This window comes from Ranitomeya variabilis, chromosome 5, assembly GCF_051348905.1.
Source record: "Ranitomeya variabilis isolate aRanVar5 chromosome 5, aRanVar5.hap1, whole genome shotgun sequence".
Lineage (NCBI taxonomy): Eukaryota > Metazoa > Chordata > Amphibia > Anura > Dendrobatidae > Ranitomeya > Ranitomeya variabilis.
Window position 1 is genome coordinate 670,037,513 of NC_135236.1, and position 17,398 is coordinate 670,054,910.

At 46.0% G+C, this 17,398-nt stretch overlaps 1 protein-coding gene across 7 annotated transcripts in view; it reads left to right on the forward strand.

Moving 5' to 3' along the window:
* Window positions 1–17,398, forward strand: part of DGKI (diacylglycerol kinase iota) — a 219,789-nt gene that overhangs the window by 84,044 nt on the left and 118,347 nt on the right. For all 7 annotated transcript variants that reach the window (XM_077266728.1, XM_077266733.1, XM_077266729.1 and 4 more), the window contains exons 2-5: window positions 4,253–4,361; window positions 4,869–4,964; window positions 16,136–16,210; window positions 16,521–16,577. In XM_077266728.1, coding sequence (XP_077122843.1) covers window positions 4,253–4,361; window positions 4,869–4,964; window positions 16,136–16,210; window positions 16,521–16,577 — 337 coding nt within the window. The remainder of the gene's footprint in view (window positions 1–4,252; window positions 4,362–4,868; window positions 4,965–16,135; window positions 16,211–16,520; window positions 16,578–17,398) is intronic.

The following is a 17,398-nucleotide window of genomic DNA, read 5'->3' on the forward strand; positions in this document are numbered from 1 at the left end:
AACAGCCCAACGATCAGGAGGGTGAGGAAGACATTTATACCTCTAGCAGTGACAGTTCAGAAGAGGTCGGAGTCGATGAATTTTCAAGGTGTGTATGTGTTAAGAATCAAGAATTTTCAGTTTGCGTATTGGTGTTTTTGACTATACAGCTGGATTGGAACTGGTCACCAGGTTAAAGATGCTCAAGATACTGAACTAGGAGGCTCAATGAGCCTTCTTAAACAATGGGGTTGTCCACTGCCTGGCCAACCCCTTTTAAAATAAAGTAGTTCCCCTTGTAAAATTAAAATGACAGCTACTCACTCCGGTGCCGAGTCTTCCGCGTCTCCTGTGACTTTATGTCATGTGAGCCCTGCAGCCAATCAATGGCCCGCCGCACTCTCACTTCTAAAGCTTGTCTGATATTTGTTCTAGGAAAGTAAGAGCGCATTAACCCGATATCGGCCACTGATTGTCTGCAGGGCTCATGTGGCATACCCATGTCACGTGAGCCCCAGGAGACCGGTGCTGTTATTTTTATTTTTTGAACTTCATTCACAAAGGGGTTGTCCAATTGTACCAATGAGAGTGCTGTAAAATTACTTGCCTGGTATACCATGCCCCTTTGTGAGCCCACATAAACATTCCGTTGCGTTCATTGGGGTCTTGTGGCTATCCTTCCTGAAGTATTAGTTGAAATGGTCTTGTACGGGGGGGGGTAGAAATAATTTTCGTTCCCTTTTGTTGGACCCTTAGGAACTACTAGAGATTCAATTGCATCCTTAACATCGACCTTGAAAAAGGATGCAACTTTACAAATTGAAATGCTTAAAAATATTTTTTTTGTCTCCGTGGTAACAGACTACAAACAAACCCTCCATAGTCTGATCTTGCAATTCTCTTCCATTTCTCCCTACTTCTTACTAACCAGAGTCGGATGGACGGCAAAATGACTGCAGGATCAGACTACGATGCCGTTGGTTGGAGTTGGAGACTTTTACAAACCTATAGATATGCGCACACAAAATGTTAGGTTCTTTTTTTAAAGTTTGTGTGTGAACTGATATCACTTGACATGATCTGGTGCATTGTGGAATTTTTCTAGCTCTTTGTTTAGCGTGTGATTTGTATCAGCGCTCGTCTTCTTTTGGTCGTCGATTCTTAAGGACACGAAACCACGATCCGTATCTGCAGAATGACTTTTACGTTGATGAGATAGGAGGATATGACGGTCTTTGCTGTTTTTTTTATTATTTTGTGAGATGTATAGATTGGGTACAATGATTCTCCGAGGCAGTTTCCTCTTTATATTTGATCGCTACCATCTAAGAACTTCCGATGAACAGAAGGTGCAGTAAGTGCTTATGTGGGGCCCTAGGACCATTGCAGGGCTCATGGGGTATCTGCCCCTGTGCATCCAAAATATTTGGGACCTCAATCACCAAGTTTCCTCAAATAATCCCACCTGCAAGACTTAAAGGGTTGTATGGGATTAGAAAAACATGGTTCCCTTTTTTTTCAAAGCATCTGCATCCTAGTAAGCAAAGTATGGTTTGATATTGTAGCTCAGCTCCACTGAAGTGAATGGCGCTGAGCTACAATATTAAGCCAAACCTATAGGCAGGAGAGGTAATTTTTTTTAGGAAAAGGTTGCCAAAGTTTTTAGGGAAAAAGGCAGCCCCTTTGAAGGAGTTTTCCAGGTTTCGAAAATTGATGGATTATCTCCGATCGATAGGTTTGGTTTCCTTTAGAAAGGGGCAATTTCTGATTTAATATTGGATTTTTTTTCTCTTGTTTCGCAACATTCTCCAAAACTATTGCTTCATTTTTTTAAAACTATTTTAGTTCATTTTTCACGATGCATTTGTAAGCTCGTCCCTTCGTATATCCGTGAGCTGGACCTCTGCTGATCGTCTGTCCCAAGAATGATCAATATTCTGCTCCCCCCCCCAAAAAAGCCAAAATATTTAAAGGGTTTTTTAGTGGTGTAAAAAAGACAAATGTTTATCATATCGGTCCCCAGTTGGACCCGATTTCCCCGACATAACCACTGCAGCCAATCACTGCCTGTAAGGAATTACTATTGTGGGCAGTGATTGCTTCTTTTAAACAATCTGAGCATTTTTGACAAAAAAACAAAAAAGCAATCGACTCCTCAAATATCTTATCTCCATCGGAATCCTCGTGTGAGGGACATTCAGGGAGATCGGATTCTTCAAAACTTTTGTTTATTTTTGCTTCAGTTTTTAAACTTTTTTTTTCTAGAACTTCTTTTTTTTTCAGGATACGTTTGTAAGTGCGTCACGTCCTTGTCGGTTCTTCGGAAGGCCATTCCGATGATTTATCTACATTTTTCATTACTTTTTTTTTCCATTTTACAGGTCAATAGTTGAAGGTATTTCACATGTTTTAATATTTCGCTGTTTTTTTTTTTTTTTTTTCGTTTTTCCTCTGTGTGTTTTTATTTTATCCCCATGAACATTCTCGGTTGGATGGGTCCATCTGTCAGCTCTCTCTTGACAGCGATCCCACTGGAGAAAACCTGGATACTGCGATGAGTCACGGAGGTTAATACTAGTTCAGATGATAGAGGCGACACTAAATGTTCCTTTTGTTTCTGGAATGAGGTCTTATTAATGTTTTTTTTTGAGGTTTATTACCATTATTGGTGTACTTCATCCAGCCTCCATTCCTGGTTCCATCATGTCCTTTTCTCTGTTAGAGTCGTAAAGGTTCACAATTGCATGGTAGATGCGGCTGCACCACTGGTACATGCAAAAAAAACTCTCCAAAACTGGCGCTGATGGAGAGCCATGGAAGAATGGAAAAGTGGCCGCGCATGCGCACTTCTCTCCATCCTTTAGTGTGAGAGTCCCAAAAATTACCAAACATGAACCCGAGGAATGAAAATACGTTCTCACAGGCTTGGCTCTCTTCACTCATTTATCTGGGAGTTCCAAAAATTGCAGAGAAAATTGGAATAAAGAAGTGGCTGCGCATGCGAGGCTCTGTTTATTCACATGTATGGGAGTACCAAAAATTCGAGAGAGCATGGATAGGAATGAAGAAGTGGCTGCGCATGCGCGACTCACATGTACGGAAATAGCACAAATACGAGAGCGCATAGATAGGAATGAAGAAGTGGCTGCGCATGCGCGACTCACATGTACGGAAATAGCAAAAATCCGAGAGTGCATAGATAGGAATGGAGAAGTGGCTGCGCATGCGCGACTCACATGTACGGAAATAGCAAAAATCTGAGAGTGCATAGATAGGAATGGAGAAGTGGCTGCACATGCTGCACACATAGATAGGAATGAAGAAGTGGCTGCGCATGCACGACTCACATGGACGAAAATAGCAAAAATTTGAGAGCGCATAGATAGGAATGAAGAAGTGGCTGCGCATGCGCGACTCACATGTATGGAAATAGCAAAAATCCGAGAGTGCATAGATAGGATTGAAGAAGTGGCTGCGCATGCGCGACTCACATGTACGGAAATAGCAAAAATCTGAGAGTGCATAGATAGGAATGAAGAAGTGGCTGTGCATGCACGACTCTCTCTTATGGGAGTTCCAAACGTTGCACAGCATGTGACCCGAGAATGAAGATGCTGTCGCTCATGCTCAGCTCTCTCTGCTCACTTGGGACTTCCGAAAGTTGCACAGTATGCTACCAGGCATGAAGGTGGTGGCTGCGCATGTGCGCTTCTCTCCATTCATTTATGTAGGAATTGTAAATAAAAAGGTGAACGTAAAGAGCGGCGCATGCGCATCCACCTCTTCATATCTAACTGCATGGAACAAGGATCGTATCCTGGAAGGATGCCGGCATCCATCATTTATTTATGGCCTATAAGGAACATTCCCTTATGTACAAAGTGGAGCCCCTGAACTTGACTCGGCACAATCGGGGTTGTCTCAAAGTTTTCCTTTCCAAAGCTTCACTTCTTCAGTCTTGTCACTATCGATTTGAAAAAGGGGGTGAATAATTTTGCACCTAATTGAAATGCCTTGATGGATTGATCCCTTTTCTAGTTGAAGGAACATTTTTCCCTACAGCGGCCACTAAAGGAGAAGTGAGGTATTACAAGGCTCCCAGCTAAGTGAATAGACGACCATGTAATACGAGGTCACGTTGAGTCCTCCAGAGAGAGAGACGCTCTTTGTAATGGGGGTACCCGAGCAGACGCTTAGCTCTGAAGAACAGGGGTCGTCTTGTATAACAACAGTTTTCTTCATAACCTGAATTTTTTTTTGTATTTTGTTGCAGGAAAGCCATTTCCCGATCTGGACTTCAGCACCTGGCGCCTGTGCACTGCCCGACCCTGAGCATCTCGAATGGACCCCTGAAAGAGCCTCGGACCAGCCTAGATTGGACGGTAAGGGTTTTTTTTTCTATTGATCATTGCCTCAACGATTGGAAAAAATAAAACTCCAGGTACAGGATTAAAGGGGTTGTCCCAACTTAGCAAATTAACACCCATCCTTAGATACAGGGAGACTTGCGAATATTCACCCCCTGAAGTGGCCACATCTTTGCGCCACCCATTCATTCTCTGTCTATGGCACCGCTGGAGAGAGCCAAGTACAACACTCCTCTATCTCCGTCAGCCCCATCGCTCCTCTGCGACAGGTTCTTGGGATCCATGGGGGTCTCGGCTGTGAGTAGGTGATATCTTGTGAATTTGGGACTGCCCCTTTAATGGAGAAATGGACACATTGATATTTCTGAGATGAGAATATTATATCCCTTTAAGTTTTTTTTTTTTTTTTTTTCAACAATAGCAATACTTGTTATGACATGTTCTGGCCACTAGTTGGCAGAGACGCGCTTCTGATGAAACGGACGTCATGACATGGGGATAACTGGTTATTTGCCTTTGCAGGAGAACGCGGTGAACGGGGAGCACCTCTGGCAGGAGACCAATGTATCCGGAGACCTGTGTTATCTGGGGGAAGAGAACTGCCAAGTGAAGTTTTCTGTGAGTACGACGTCATTAACCATGTCACGCCATCCAATCAGAAAGGGTCGGTTAATCATGAATTAGAAAATAAAAGGTCTTCCTTCCTTGAATGGGGAGAGTTGCAATACCACATCCCGCCAAAGGACAAGGGCGGCGCTGTTTTCTTTGGCCCCTTTGCAGATATAAAAAGCTCCTTCTCTTATGGGAAGAATTTCTACAAGATTTTCGAGGCGTCTGTTGGAATTAAGGCTCCAAGACCGACCCCTGATAACAGAATATAGCATTATCCTCCTCCACCATCTGTACAGGAGGCACAATGCAGTCAGGGGGTAACGTCCTCCTGGAATCACCAAACCCAGACTCCTCCATCAGACGCAGATAGAGTAGTGCGATCCGTCACTGCACAGAACACGTCTCCTCCAGAGTTCAGTGGTGGCGTCTTTACACCACCCCATCCGACGCTCCACATTGTGCTTGGTGATGTACGGCTGCATGCAGCTGCTCGACCATGAGGCTCCCGGCGGGGGTGCAGTGTTTGTGCTGATGTTATACCAGAGGAGGTCCGGACTCTGGAGTTATGGGGTCAGTAGAGCGTTGGTGAATTTTCTGCCCTCTGCTCCTCAGCACTTGAAATCCCGCCCTGTCACATGACAGCTCCACTTCGTGGCTGATTTGCTGCGGTTCCTTCCACTTCTCAATAATATCACTCACAGGTGATGAGGAAGATTCAGCAGGAAGAAATGTCATGGACGGACTTGTTACCCCGGTGCCTCCTAAGATCCACACTGGTATCAGTGAGCTCTGCACCATTGCCCGTTCTTCATATGGTAGTAAGGGCTGACGGCATTGCTGGGGTGAGGAGCTGGATGTTATACATCTGGGGGCGAGGGACCAGATATTATACAATGGGGGCGAGGAGCTGGAAGCTGGATGTTATACACAGGGGGTGAGGAGCTGGATGTTATACACCCGGGGCGAGGGGCTAGATATTATGCAACGGGGGCGAGGAGCTGGGAGCTGGATGTTATACACCCGGGGGCGAGGGGTCAGATATTATACAGCGGGGGATGAGGAGCTGGGAGCTGGATCTTATACACCTGGGGGCGAGGAGCTGGCAGCTGGATGTTATACACCGGGGGCGAGAGGCCAGATATTATACACCGGAGGTGAGGAGCTGGATGTTATACATCTGGGGGCGAGGGACCAGATATTATACACCGGGGGCGAGGAGCTGGAAGCTGGATGTTATACACCGGGGGCGAGGAGCTGAGAGCTGGATGTTATACACCTGGGGGCGAGGAGCTGGGAGCTAGATGTTATACACCGGAGGCGAGGAGTTGGGAGCTGGATGCTTATACACCGGGGGCGAGGAGCTGGAAGCTGGATGTTATACATCGGGGGCGAGGAGTTGGGAGCTGGATGTTATACACCGGGGGCGAGGAGCTGGGAGCTGGATGTTATACACCTGGGGCCGAGGAGTTGGGAGCTGGATGTTATACATCGGGGGCGAGGAGTTGGGAGCTAGATGTTATACACCGGCGGCGAGGAGTTGGGAGCTGGATGTTATACACCGGGGGCGAGGAGTTGGGAGTTGGATGTTATACACCTGGGGGCGAGGAGCTGGCAGCTGGATGTTATACACCGGGGGCAAGGGACCAGATATTATACACCAGGGGCGAGGAGCTGGAAGCTGGATGTTATACACCGGGGGCAAGGAGCTAAGAGCTGGATGTTATACACCGGGGGCGAGGGGCTGGGAGCTGGATGTTATACATCGGAGGCAAGGATCTGGGAGCTGGATGTTATACACCTGGGGGCGAGGAGTTGGGAGCTGGATGTTATACACCTGGGGGCGAGGAGCTGGATGTTATACACCTGGGGCGAGGAGTTGGGAGCTGGATGTTATACACCAGGGGCGAGGAGCTGGGAGCTGGATGTTATACACCGGGGGCGAGGAGTTGGGAGCTGGATGTTATACACCGGGGGCGAGGAGCTTGGAGCTGGATGTTATACACCTGGGAGCGAGGAGTTGGGAACTGGATGTTATACATCGGGGGCGAGGAGTTGGGAGCTAGATGTTATACACCGGGGGCGAGGAGTTGGGAGCTGGATGTTATACACCGGGGGCGAGGAGTTGGGAGCTGGATGTTATATACCTGGGGGCGAGGAGCTGGCTGCTGGATGTTATACACCTGGGGGTGAGGAGTTGGGAGCTGGATGTTATACACCGGGAGCGAGGAGTTGGGAGCTGGATGTTATACACCGGGGCAAGGAGTTGGGAGCTGGATGTTATGCACCTGGGGGCAAGGAGCTGGGAGCTGGATGTTATGCATCTGGGGGCGAGGAGTTGGGAGCTGGATGTCATACACCGGGGGGCGAGGAGCTGGGAGCTGGATGTTATACACCTGGGGGCAAGGACTTGGGAGCTGGATGTTATACACCTGGGGGCGATGAGCTGGGAGCTGAATGTTATACACGGGGGGCGAGGAGCTGGGAGCTGGATGTTATACACCTGGGGGCGAGGAGCTGGGAGCTGGATGTTATACACCTGGGGGCGAGGAGCTGGGAGCTGGATGTTATACACCGGGGGCGAGGAGTTGGGAGCTGGATGTTATACACCTGGGGGCGAGGAGCTGGGAGCTGGATGTTATACAGCGGGGGGCGAGGAGCTGGGAGCTGGATGTTATACACCGGGGGGCGAGGAGTTGGGAGCTGGATGTTATACACCTGGGGGCGAGGAGCTGGGAGCTGGATGTTATACACCTGGGGGCGAGGAGCTGGAAACTGGATGTTATACACCTGAGGGCGAGGTGTGTTGTGAATTCCGTTCTCGAGCTCCCTCCTGTGGTCATGAATGGTACTTTGGCGAGTTCTGTCTGTGAGCTCCCTCTGGTGGCTGTGAGTGGAGCTACTTGCCATTGAGGTGTCCTTCTCACCTGCTCCTCATTTGTTGCTGACTGGCTTCTCTATTTAACTCCACTCAGATCGTTAGAGTATGCCAGCTGTCGATGTCTTAGCCTTGGTTCAGAGCTCTCTGGGACCTTCCTGAGGACCTGTCTATTCCAGCGAAGCTAAGTTCCTGCTAGATATTAGTTGCTCATTGTTTTCTTGCTAAATTTCTATTCCAGTTTGTTACCATGATATTGTCTTGCTAGCTGGAAGCTCTGGGGGTGCAGAGTGGCACCACCGCACCGTGAGTCGGTGCGGGGGTCTTTTTGCACACTCTGTGTGGTTATTTGTAGTTTTTTGTGTTGACCGCAAAGATCTCTTTCCTATCCTCCATCTGTTTAGTTAGACTGGCCTCCTTTGCTGAAACCTATTTCATTCCTGTGTTTTGTGTATTCCTCTTAACTCACAGTCAATACTTGTGGGGGGCTGCCTTTACCTTTTGGGGAATTTCTCTGAGGCAAGGTGAGGCTTTGTTTCCTATCTTTAGGGGTAGTTAGCTCTTAGGCTGTGAAGAGGCGTCTAGGCAGAGTCAGGCACGCTCCACGGCTATTTCTAGTGTGTGTGACAGAAGTAGGGTTTGCGGTCAGCAGAGTTCCCACTTCCCCAGAGCTAGTCCCAATTCCGTGTATAACTATCAGGTCATTCCGGGTGCACCTAACCACCAGGTCCATAACAGTACAGCTGGCCCACAAAAAGTGTTAATGCATCTCAATAGAGGGAAAAGAGAAGTTCTGAGACCATTTTTTTTTCCTCTGCAGTGTGTTTTGTCTCTCTTTTCCCCTTAACCTCTGGGTGGTTCAGAACTCAGGTGCAGATATGGATATTCAGGGTCTGTTCTCTAGTGTGGCTCATCTCACTGCAAGGGTACAAAGCATTCAAAATTATGTGGTTCAGAATCTGATGTTAGAGCCTAGAATACCAATTCCTGATTTGTTTGCTGGGGATAGATCTAAGTTTCTGAGTTTCAAAAATAATTGTAAACTGTTTCTTGCTCTGAAACCCCGCTCTTCTGGTGACCCCATTCAGCAAGTAAAAATCATTATTTCTTTGTTGCGTGGCGACCCTCAAGACTGGGCATTCTCCCTGGCGCCAGGAGATCCTGCATTGTGTAATGTAGATGCGTTTTTCCTGGCGTTGGGATTACTTTATGATGAACCGAATTCTGTGGACCAGGCAGAGAAAATTTTGCTGGCTTTGTGTCAGGGTCAGGATGAAGCGGAGGTTTATTGCCAGAAGTTCAGAAAGTGGTCTGTGCTTACTCAATGGAATGAGTGTGCCCTGGTAGCAATTTTCAGAAAGGGTCTTTCTGAAGCCCTTAAGGATGTTATGGTGGGGTTCCCCACGCCTGCTGGTCTGAATGAATCAATGTCCTTGGCCATACAGATCGATCGGCGTTTACGTGAGCGCAAAACTGTGCACCATTTGGCGGTATCCTCTGAGCAGAGGCCTGAGCCTATGCAATGTGATAGGACTTTGACCAGAGCTGAATGGCAAGAACACAGACGTCAGAATGGGCTGTGTTTTTACTGTGGTGACTCCACTCATGCTATCTCTGATTGTCCTAAGCGCGCTAAGCGGTTCGCTAGGTCGGTCACCATTGGTACTGTACAGACTAAATTTTTTTTGTCCGTTACTCTGATTTGCTCTTTGTTGTCCTATTCTGTTATGGCATTTGTGGACTCAGGCGCTGCCCTGAATTTGATGGACTTGGAGTTTGCCAGGCGCTGCGGTTTTTTCTTGGAGCCATTGCAGCATCCTATTCCTTTAAGGGGAACTGATGCTACGCCTTTGGCCAGGAATAAGCCTCAGTACTGGACCCAGTTGACCATGTGCATGGCTCCTGCACATCAGGAGGATATTCGCTTTTTGGTGTTGCATAATCTGCATGATGTGGTCGAGTTGGGTTTGCCATGGCTACAGGTTCATAATCCAGTATTGGATTGGAAATCAATGTCTGTGTCCAGTTGGGGTTGTCAAGGGGTACATGGGGATGTTCCATCGTTGTCAATTTCTTCCTCCACTCCTTCTGAAGTCCCTGAGTTTTTGTCGGATTACCGGGATGTATTTGAGGAGCCCAAGTCCAGTGCTCTACCTCCTCATAGGGATTGTGATTGTGCAGTCTTGTGGGACTTGTGCTCGGGCTAAGCTCTGCTGTTCTCATGCCAGTGGGTTACTTTTGCCCTTGCCGGTCCCGAAAAGGCCTTGGACGCATGTTTCCATGGATTTTATTTCAGATCTCCCTGTTTCTCAAAGGATGTCGGTCATCTGGGTGGTTTGTGATCATTTCTCTAAAATGGTCCATTTGGTACCCTTGCCTAAGTTGCCTTCCTCCTCTGATTTGGTTCCATTGTTTTTCCAGCATGTGGTTCGTTTGCATGGCATTTCGGAGAACATCGTGTCTGACAGAGGTTCCCAGTTTGTTTCAAGGTTTTGGCGGTCCTTTTGTGCTAAGATGGGCATTGATTTGTCTTTTTCTTCGGCCTTCCATCCTCAGACAAATGGCCAAACCGAACGAACCAATCAGACTTTGGAAACATATCTGAGATGCTTTGTTTCTGAGGATCAGGATGATTGGGTGACCTTCTTGCCATTGGCTGAGTTCGCCCTTAATAATCGGGCCAGTTCGGCTACTTTGGTTTCGCCTTTTTTTTGTAATTCTGGTTTTCAACCTCGTTTTTCTTCGGGGCAGGTTGAGCCTTCGGACTGTCCTGGTGTGGATTCTGTGGTGGACAGGTTGCAACAGATTTGGACTCATGTGGTGGACAATTTCACTTTGTCCCAGGAGAAGGCTCAACGTTTCGCTAACCGCCGTCGCCGGGTTGGTCCCCGACTTCGTGTTGGGGACTTGGTTTGGTTGTCGTCTCGTCATGTTCCTATGAAGGTTTCTTCTCCTAAGTTTAAGCCTCGTTTCATTGGTCCGTATAAGATTTCGGAAATTCTCAATCCTGTGTCATTTCGTTTGGCCCTTCCTTCTTCTTTTGCCATCCATAATGTGTTCCATAGGTCGTTGCTGCGGAGATATATGGCGCCTATGGTTCCCTCCGTTGATCCTCCTGCTCCGGTGCTGGTCGAGGGGGAGTTGGAGTATATGGTGGAGAAGATCTTGGATTCTCGTATTTCGAGACGGAAACTTCAGTACTTGGTCAAATGGAAGGGCTATGGTCAGGAGGATAATTCCTGGGTTATTGCCTCTGATGTCCATGCTGCCGATTTGGTTCGTGCCTTTCATTTGGCTCGGCCTGATCGGCCTGGGGGCTCTGGTGAGGGTTCGGTGACCCCTCCTCAAGGGGGGGTACTGTTGTGAATTCCGTTCTCGAGTTCCCTCCTGTGGTCATGAATGGTACTTCGGCGAGTTCTGTCTGTGAGCACCCTCTGGTGGCTGTGAGTGGAGCTACTTGCCATTGAGGTGTCCTTCTCACCTGCTCCTCATTTGTTGCTGACTGGCTTCTCTATTTAACTCCACTCAGATCGTTAGAGTATGCCAGCTGTCGATGTCTTAGCCTTGGTTCAGAGCTCTCTGGGACCTTCCTGAGGATCTGTCTATTCCAGCGAAGCTAAGTTCCTGCTAGATATTAGTTGCTCATTGTTTTCTTGCTAAATTTCTATTCCAGCTTGTTACCATGATATTGTCTTGCTAGCTGGAAGCTCTGGGGGTGCAGAGTGGCACCACCGCACCGTGAGTCGGTGCGGGGGTCTTTTTGCGCACTCTATGTGGTTATTTGTAGTTTTTTGTGTTGACCGCAAAGATCTCTTTCCTATCCTCCATCTGTTTAGTTAGACTGGCCTCCTTTGCTGAAACCTATTTCATTCCTGTGTTTTGTGTATTCCTCTTAACTCACAGTCAATACTTGTGGGGGGCTGCCTTTACCTTTTGGGGAATTTCTCTGAGGCAAGGTGAGGCTTTGTTTCCTATCTTTAGGGGTAGTTAGCTCTTAGGCTGTGAAGAGGCATCTAGGCAGAGTCAGGCACGCTCCACGGCTATTTCTAGTGTGTGTGATAGGAGTAGGGTTTGCGGTCAGCAGAGTTCCCACTTTCCCAGAGCTAGTCCCGATTCCGTGTATAACTATCAGGTCTTTCCGGGTGCACCTAACCACCAGGTCCATAACAGAGGAGCTGGAAACTGGATGTTATACAACGGTGGTGAGTGGTCAGTTGTTATACACCGGGGGGCAAGGGACCAGATGTTATACACTGGGGACGAGGGTCTGGATGCTATACACTGAGGGCAAGGGACTAGATGTTATACACCGGGGCAGTAGGGCCAGATAGGGGCGAGGGTCTGGATGTTATACAAGGAGGTGAGTGGGCGGAGATTATACACTGGGGGGGGAGAGGTCGGATGTTATACACTGAGGGCGAGGGGCCGGATGTTATACAAGGAGGCGAGGAACTGGATGTTATACACTGGGGACGAGGGGCTGGAGGTTATACACTGGGGGTGAGAGGTTGGATGTTATTCACTGGGGGTGAGGGTCTGGATGTTACACACTGGGGGTGAGAGGTTGGATGTTATACAAGGAGGTGAGAGGTCGGATGTTATACACTGGGGGTGAGGGGCCGGATGTTATACACTGGAGGTGAGGGGTCCAGATGTTATACAGTGGGGTTGAAGGGCCGGATGTTATAAAATGGGGGCATGAAGGTGGATGTTGTACACTGGGGGTGAAAGGCTGAATATTATACACCGGGAGCAATGGGGCTGAACAAGAGACTGGAGTTCTGTCGCGGGGCCCAATTCTTCTCTTGCACCCCCTTCCCACTTATAGGACCACCACCTACCTTAGTAATATGGCCCTGACCTGCGCTGATGGATGGAGGGTACAGAGATGGGAATACCCTTGTGATTAGTTTAGGCTGTGGAGCTGCACACAGTACAGATTAGTTTCGGGTACGGGGGTGACTTGTAGTAATAGCCACGCTCTTCGGGCTGTCAGACAGTCATGAAACGCGTTGAAGTTTGACCAGGAGTTTTTTCTTGCAGTATGTCGCGAACGGGTTGTGCTGTTCTCTGCGCTCTATGTCTCCTGTATTTGCACAATATTCACTAATTAGGCTCAATTTGTGTTTTCCCGAGTGGCCCCGGGGTCCGGTAACCTCAGCCTAACCCCAGCTCTATTTATTCTGCACCCGCCCCGACAGCTTTCAATGAAGTTGGTAATCCGCTATCTCCGCTCATCCCCTGCAGTAAGTGTATATGGAGTGATTAGCCCCCAATACCGAACGGCAGAAATTTTTTTAGGCTGTTGCCATAGTAACGTGGGTTGCCATGGAGAAGAATTAGTGTGTATGAGTTGGGTCCGCTCCCGTAGGGATGGGCTGCCATGTTGTGTTATGTGTCTGCGGACAGCGCTGCCTAGGCAGAGGATTTGGGAAGGAGAGGGGGGTAATCGGTTCTTTTCCATCATTGGCCCCAGGGAGACCTGCGGAGCGCTAAGTGACAAGAAAGCAAACATTTTGTCTATTATTTTATTTTGTTTTTTTCTATCCGTCCTCTCAGAAGATTTATCAAAACTGTCTAAAAGTTACACTGTCGAGCCTTCGTACGGCACTGGCCAGGCAGCTCTGTGCACCGTCTGTTTATTAAATGGCCTCTGTATGAATCCTGTGCATTATTTATCTGGGCACTGTTTATCTGGGCATATGCATTATTATGTTTGCTCTGTACGATTGGGCAGTAACTATCTAGTTACTGTATGAAAACTGAACTGTTTAACTGGGCACAGTATGAAACTTAGATATTATAAATCTGGGCACTGTATTATTCCAGTGCAATTTATCTGGGCACTGTTTGAGTCAAATACATTATTATCTGGGCACTGTAAGAAATCTATGAATTATTTATCTGGGCACTGTATGAATCCAATACATTATTACTTGGGCAATGTATGAAATCTTTAAATTATCTGGGCACTGTTTGAAATCTCTTATATTATTTGGGCACTGTATGAAGCGTGTGCATTGTTTATCTGGGCACTATATAAAGCATGTACATTATATAACTGGGCACAATATGAAGTGAGTGCATTATTAATCTGGGCACGATTTATCTGGGCATATGCATTATTATGTTTGCGCTGTACGATTGTGCAGTAACTATCTAGTTACTGTATGAAAACTGAACTTTTTAACTAGGCACTGTATGAAACTTGGGTATTTTAAATCTGGGCACTGTATTAATCCAGTGCAATTTATCTGGGCACTGTATGAATCCAATACATTATTACTTGGGCAATGTATGAAATCTTTAAATTATTTATCTGGGCACTGTTTGAAATCTCTTACATTATTTATTTGGGCACTGTATGAAACGTGTGAATTGTTTATCTGGGCACTATTTAAAGCATGTACATTATATAACTGGGTACAATATGAAGTGAGTTCATTATTGGGCACTGTACAAACTCTGGGCATTATTTATCTGTTCACACTATAAAGCGGGTGAATTGTATATGTGAAGTATGTGCATTATTTATATGAGCACTGTCTGAAATGTGCATTATTTATCTAAGCACTTTATGAAATCGGTGAATTAATTATCTGGGCACTGTATAAACCTCTGTACATTATTTCTGTATGAACCCTGTGCATTATTTATCTGGGTACCGTATGAACCCTGTGCATTGTGTATCTTGGCACAGTATGAAAGCTGTACATTATTTATCTGGGCACTGTATAAGCCCTGTGTGTTATTTATCTGAGCACTGTATTAAATTTGTCCATTATGTATCTGAGCACTGTATCAAATCTGTGCATTGTTTATCTGAGCTCTGTATGAAAACTGGACTATTAATCTGGGTACTGCAAGAAACTTGTGTGTTATAAATCTGAGTACTGTATGAACACTGTTCATTATTTATCTTTGCTCTGTATGAACCATTTGCATTTTTTATCTGGGCAAGGTATGAACCCTGTATATTAGTTATCTGGGCACTTTATAAACCCTGTGCACTATTTATCTGGGCACTGTATGAACCCTGTGTGCGTGTTATGTATCTGGGCATGGTATAAAATCTGTACAAAATTTATCTGGGCACTGTATGAACCCTGTGCATAATGTATCTTGGCACAGTATGAAATCTGTACATTATTTATCTGGACACTGTATGAACCCTGTACACAATTTATTTGAGCACTGTATGAAATTGGTTCATTATGAATCTGAGCACTGTATGAAATTTGTGCATTGTTTATCTGACCTCTGTATGAAAAATGGATTATTCATCTCTGTATGAACACTTTGCATTATTTATCTGGGGACTTATGAACCCTGTATATTAGTTATCTGGGCACTGTATAAACCCTGTGCACTATTTATCTGGGCACTATATGAAACCTGTGTATTTTTTAATTGAGCACTGTATGCAATGTGTTCCTTATGTATCTGGGCATGGTATGAAATCTGTACAATAGTGGGGAACTATATAAATCCTGTTCATTATTTATTTGGGCACTGTATGAACCAAAGGTATTTTGTATCTCGGCACTTTATGAAATTTGTGCTTTATCTGGGCACTGTATGAAATCTAAGCTTTATTTATCTGGGCGCTGTATGAACCAAAGGTATTTTGTATCTGGGCATTGTATAAAATCTATTCTTCATCTGGGCGCTGTATGAAATCTATGCTTTATTTATCTGGGCGCTGTATGAAATCTATGTTTTATTTATCTGGGCACTGTATGAAATCTATGCTTTATTTATCTTGGCACTGTATGAAATCTATGCTTTATTTATCTGGGCGCTGTATGAAATCTATGTTTTATTTATCTGGGCACTGTATGAAATCTATGCTTTGTTTATCTGGGCACTGTATGAAATCTATGCTTTATTTATCTGGGCGCTGTATGAAATCTATGCTTTATTTATCTGGGCGCTGTATGAAATCTATGCTTTATTTATCTGGGCACTGGATGAAATCTATGCTTTATTTATCTGGGCGTTGTATCAGAATTTATATCTATGAACTGGCAGTAAATCCATACATTATTAGTTGTAAAATGAAATTTTTGCTCTCAGAAGCTTGTGAGATAGACTTTTGAGTCAAGCATACGTTTGACCATGTGGCATATTTTTCTGCCACCATGACTGGCCCTTTCTCTGTTAGTTTGGTGGCAGACCGAATCCTCTGATCAAGACATCTTTAATTAGAAGTGTGTTTCCCCTCTATGAATGTATTGTCCAAGTTCATTTTTACATCCACACATTTTATAACCAGTCTCCTTTGCGTTTCTTTTATTACTAGAAATCAGCCGTACGGAGGAAGTGCGCTGCGTGTAAAATCGTGGTGCACGCCGCGTGTATGGATCAGCTGGAGAAGGTAGGTTGGCGCCACCTTCTGGTGTGAACATGAATAATTATTAACTCATAAATCACAGCTCAAAATAACAAAAATACCGTAGCTAATTACCATTAGTTCTAATAATGATACGTAGGATCCAGGAGAATGTGTCTAATTAGCTTGGCGTGGGAGGTATCTGGCCGTAACATGTAACTGAGATTCTGGAAAAAAATGAAATGTCTTAAATTAATGAGCAAAAACTATATTATGTCCAATTAATGTCACCTTGTATAGTTGCTGCCGCTGAGTTACGTAACCGTGTCGCCTTTTCTTCTACGGAATCCATCAGATTAATTTTAGGTGCAAACCAACATTTCGTGACGTGACCTCCCGAGCTCCAAGAGAGGTAAGTGTGTATGCGGTCTGCATAACCCAGGGTAAGGTGAAGAACCGTTCAGAAACATTCCCGAGCGGTGCCTGGAGTCCGATGGGTCACAGTATAAATTTTGGGCCTGTGCCCCCACCTACATGTTGGCCCGATGTATTAGCCCTTGTAGCGTTCCGCATTCTTTAAAGACATAAATTTTGCACCCCCCTTTTATGTAGTAATGTCACCATTCTGTACTAATGTCACCTATCCTGGGCCCTTTCCTGGTATAATGTCCCCCATCCTGGGTCCCTTCCGGTAATAATGTCCCCCATCATGAGCCTCTTGCTGATATAATGTCCCACATCCAGTAATAATCTCCCCCATCCTGGTATAATGTCCCCCATTCTGACCCCTTCCAGTTATAATGTCTCCCATCCTGGGCTCCTTCCTGTTATAATGCCCTCCTTCCTTGGTCCTTTCTGGTAATAATGTCCCCCATCAAATGCCCCTTCCAGTAATAATGTCCTCCATCCTGTCAACCATCCTGCTATAATGTCCCCATCTTGAGCCTGTTCCTGCTATAATGTCCCACATCTTGAGCCCTTCTTGTAATAATGTCCCCCATTCTTCCAATAATAATGTACTACATCGTGGTCTAATGTCCCCATCCTTGGCCCATTCCAATAATAATGTCCCCTATCATGAGTCTCCCCCATCCTGGTGTAATATTCCCTTCCAGTTATAATGTCTCCCATCCTGTGCCTCTTCCTGGTATAATGTCCTCCATCCTTGGTCCCTTTTCGATAATAATGTTCCCCATCATGTGCCCCTTCCAGTAATAATGTCCCCCATACTAG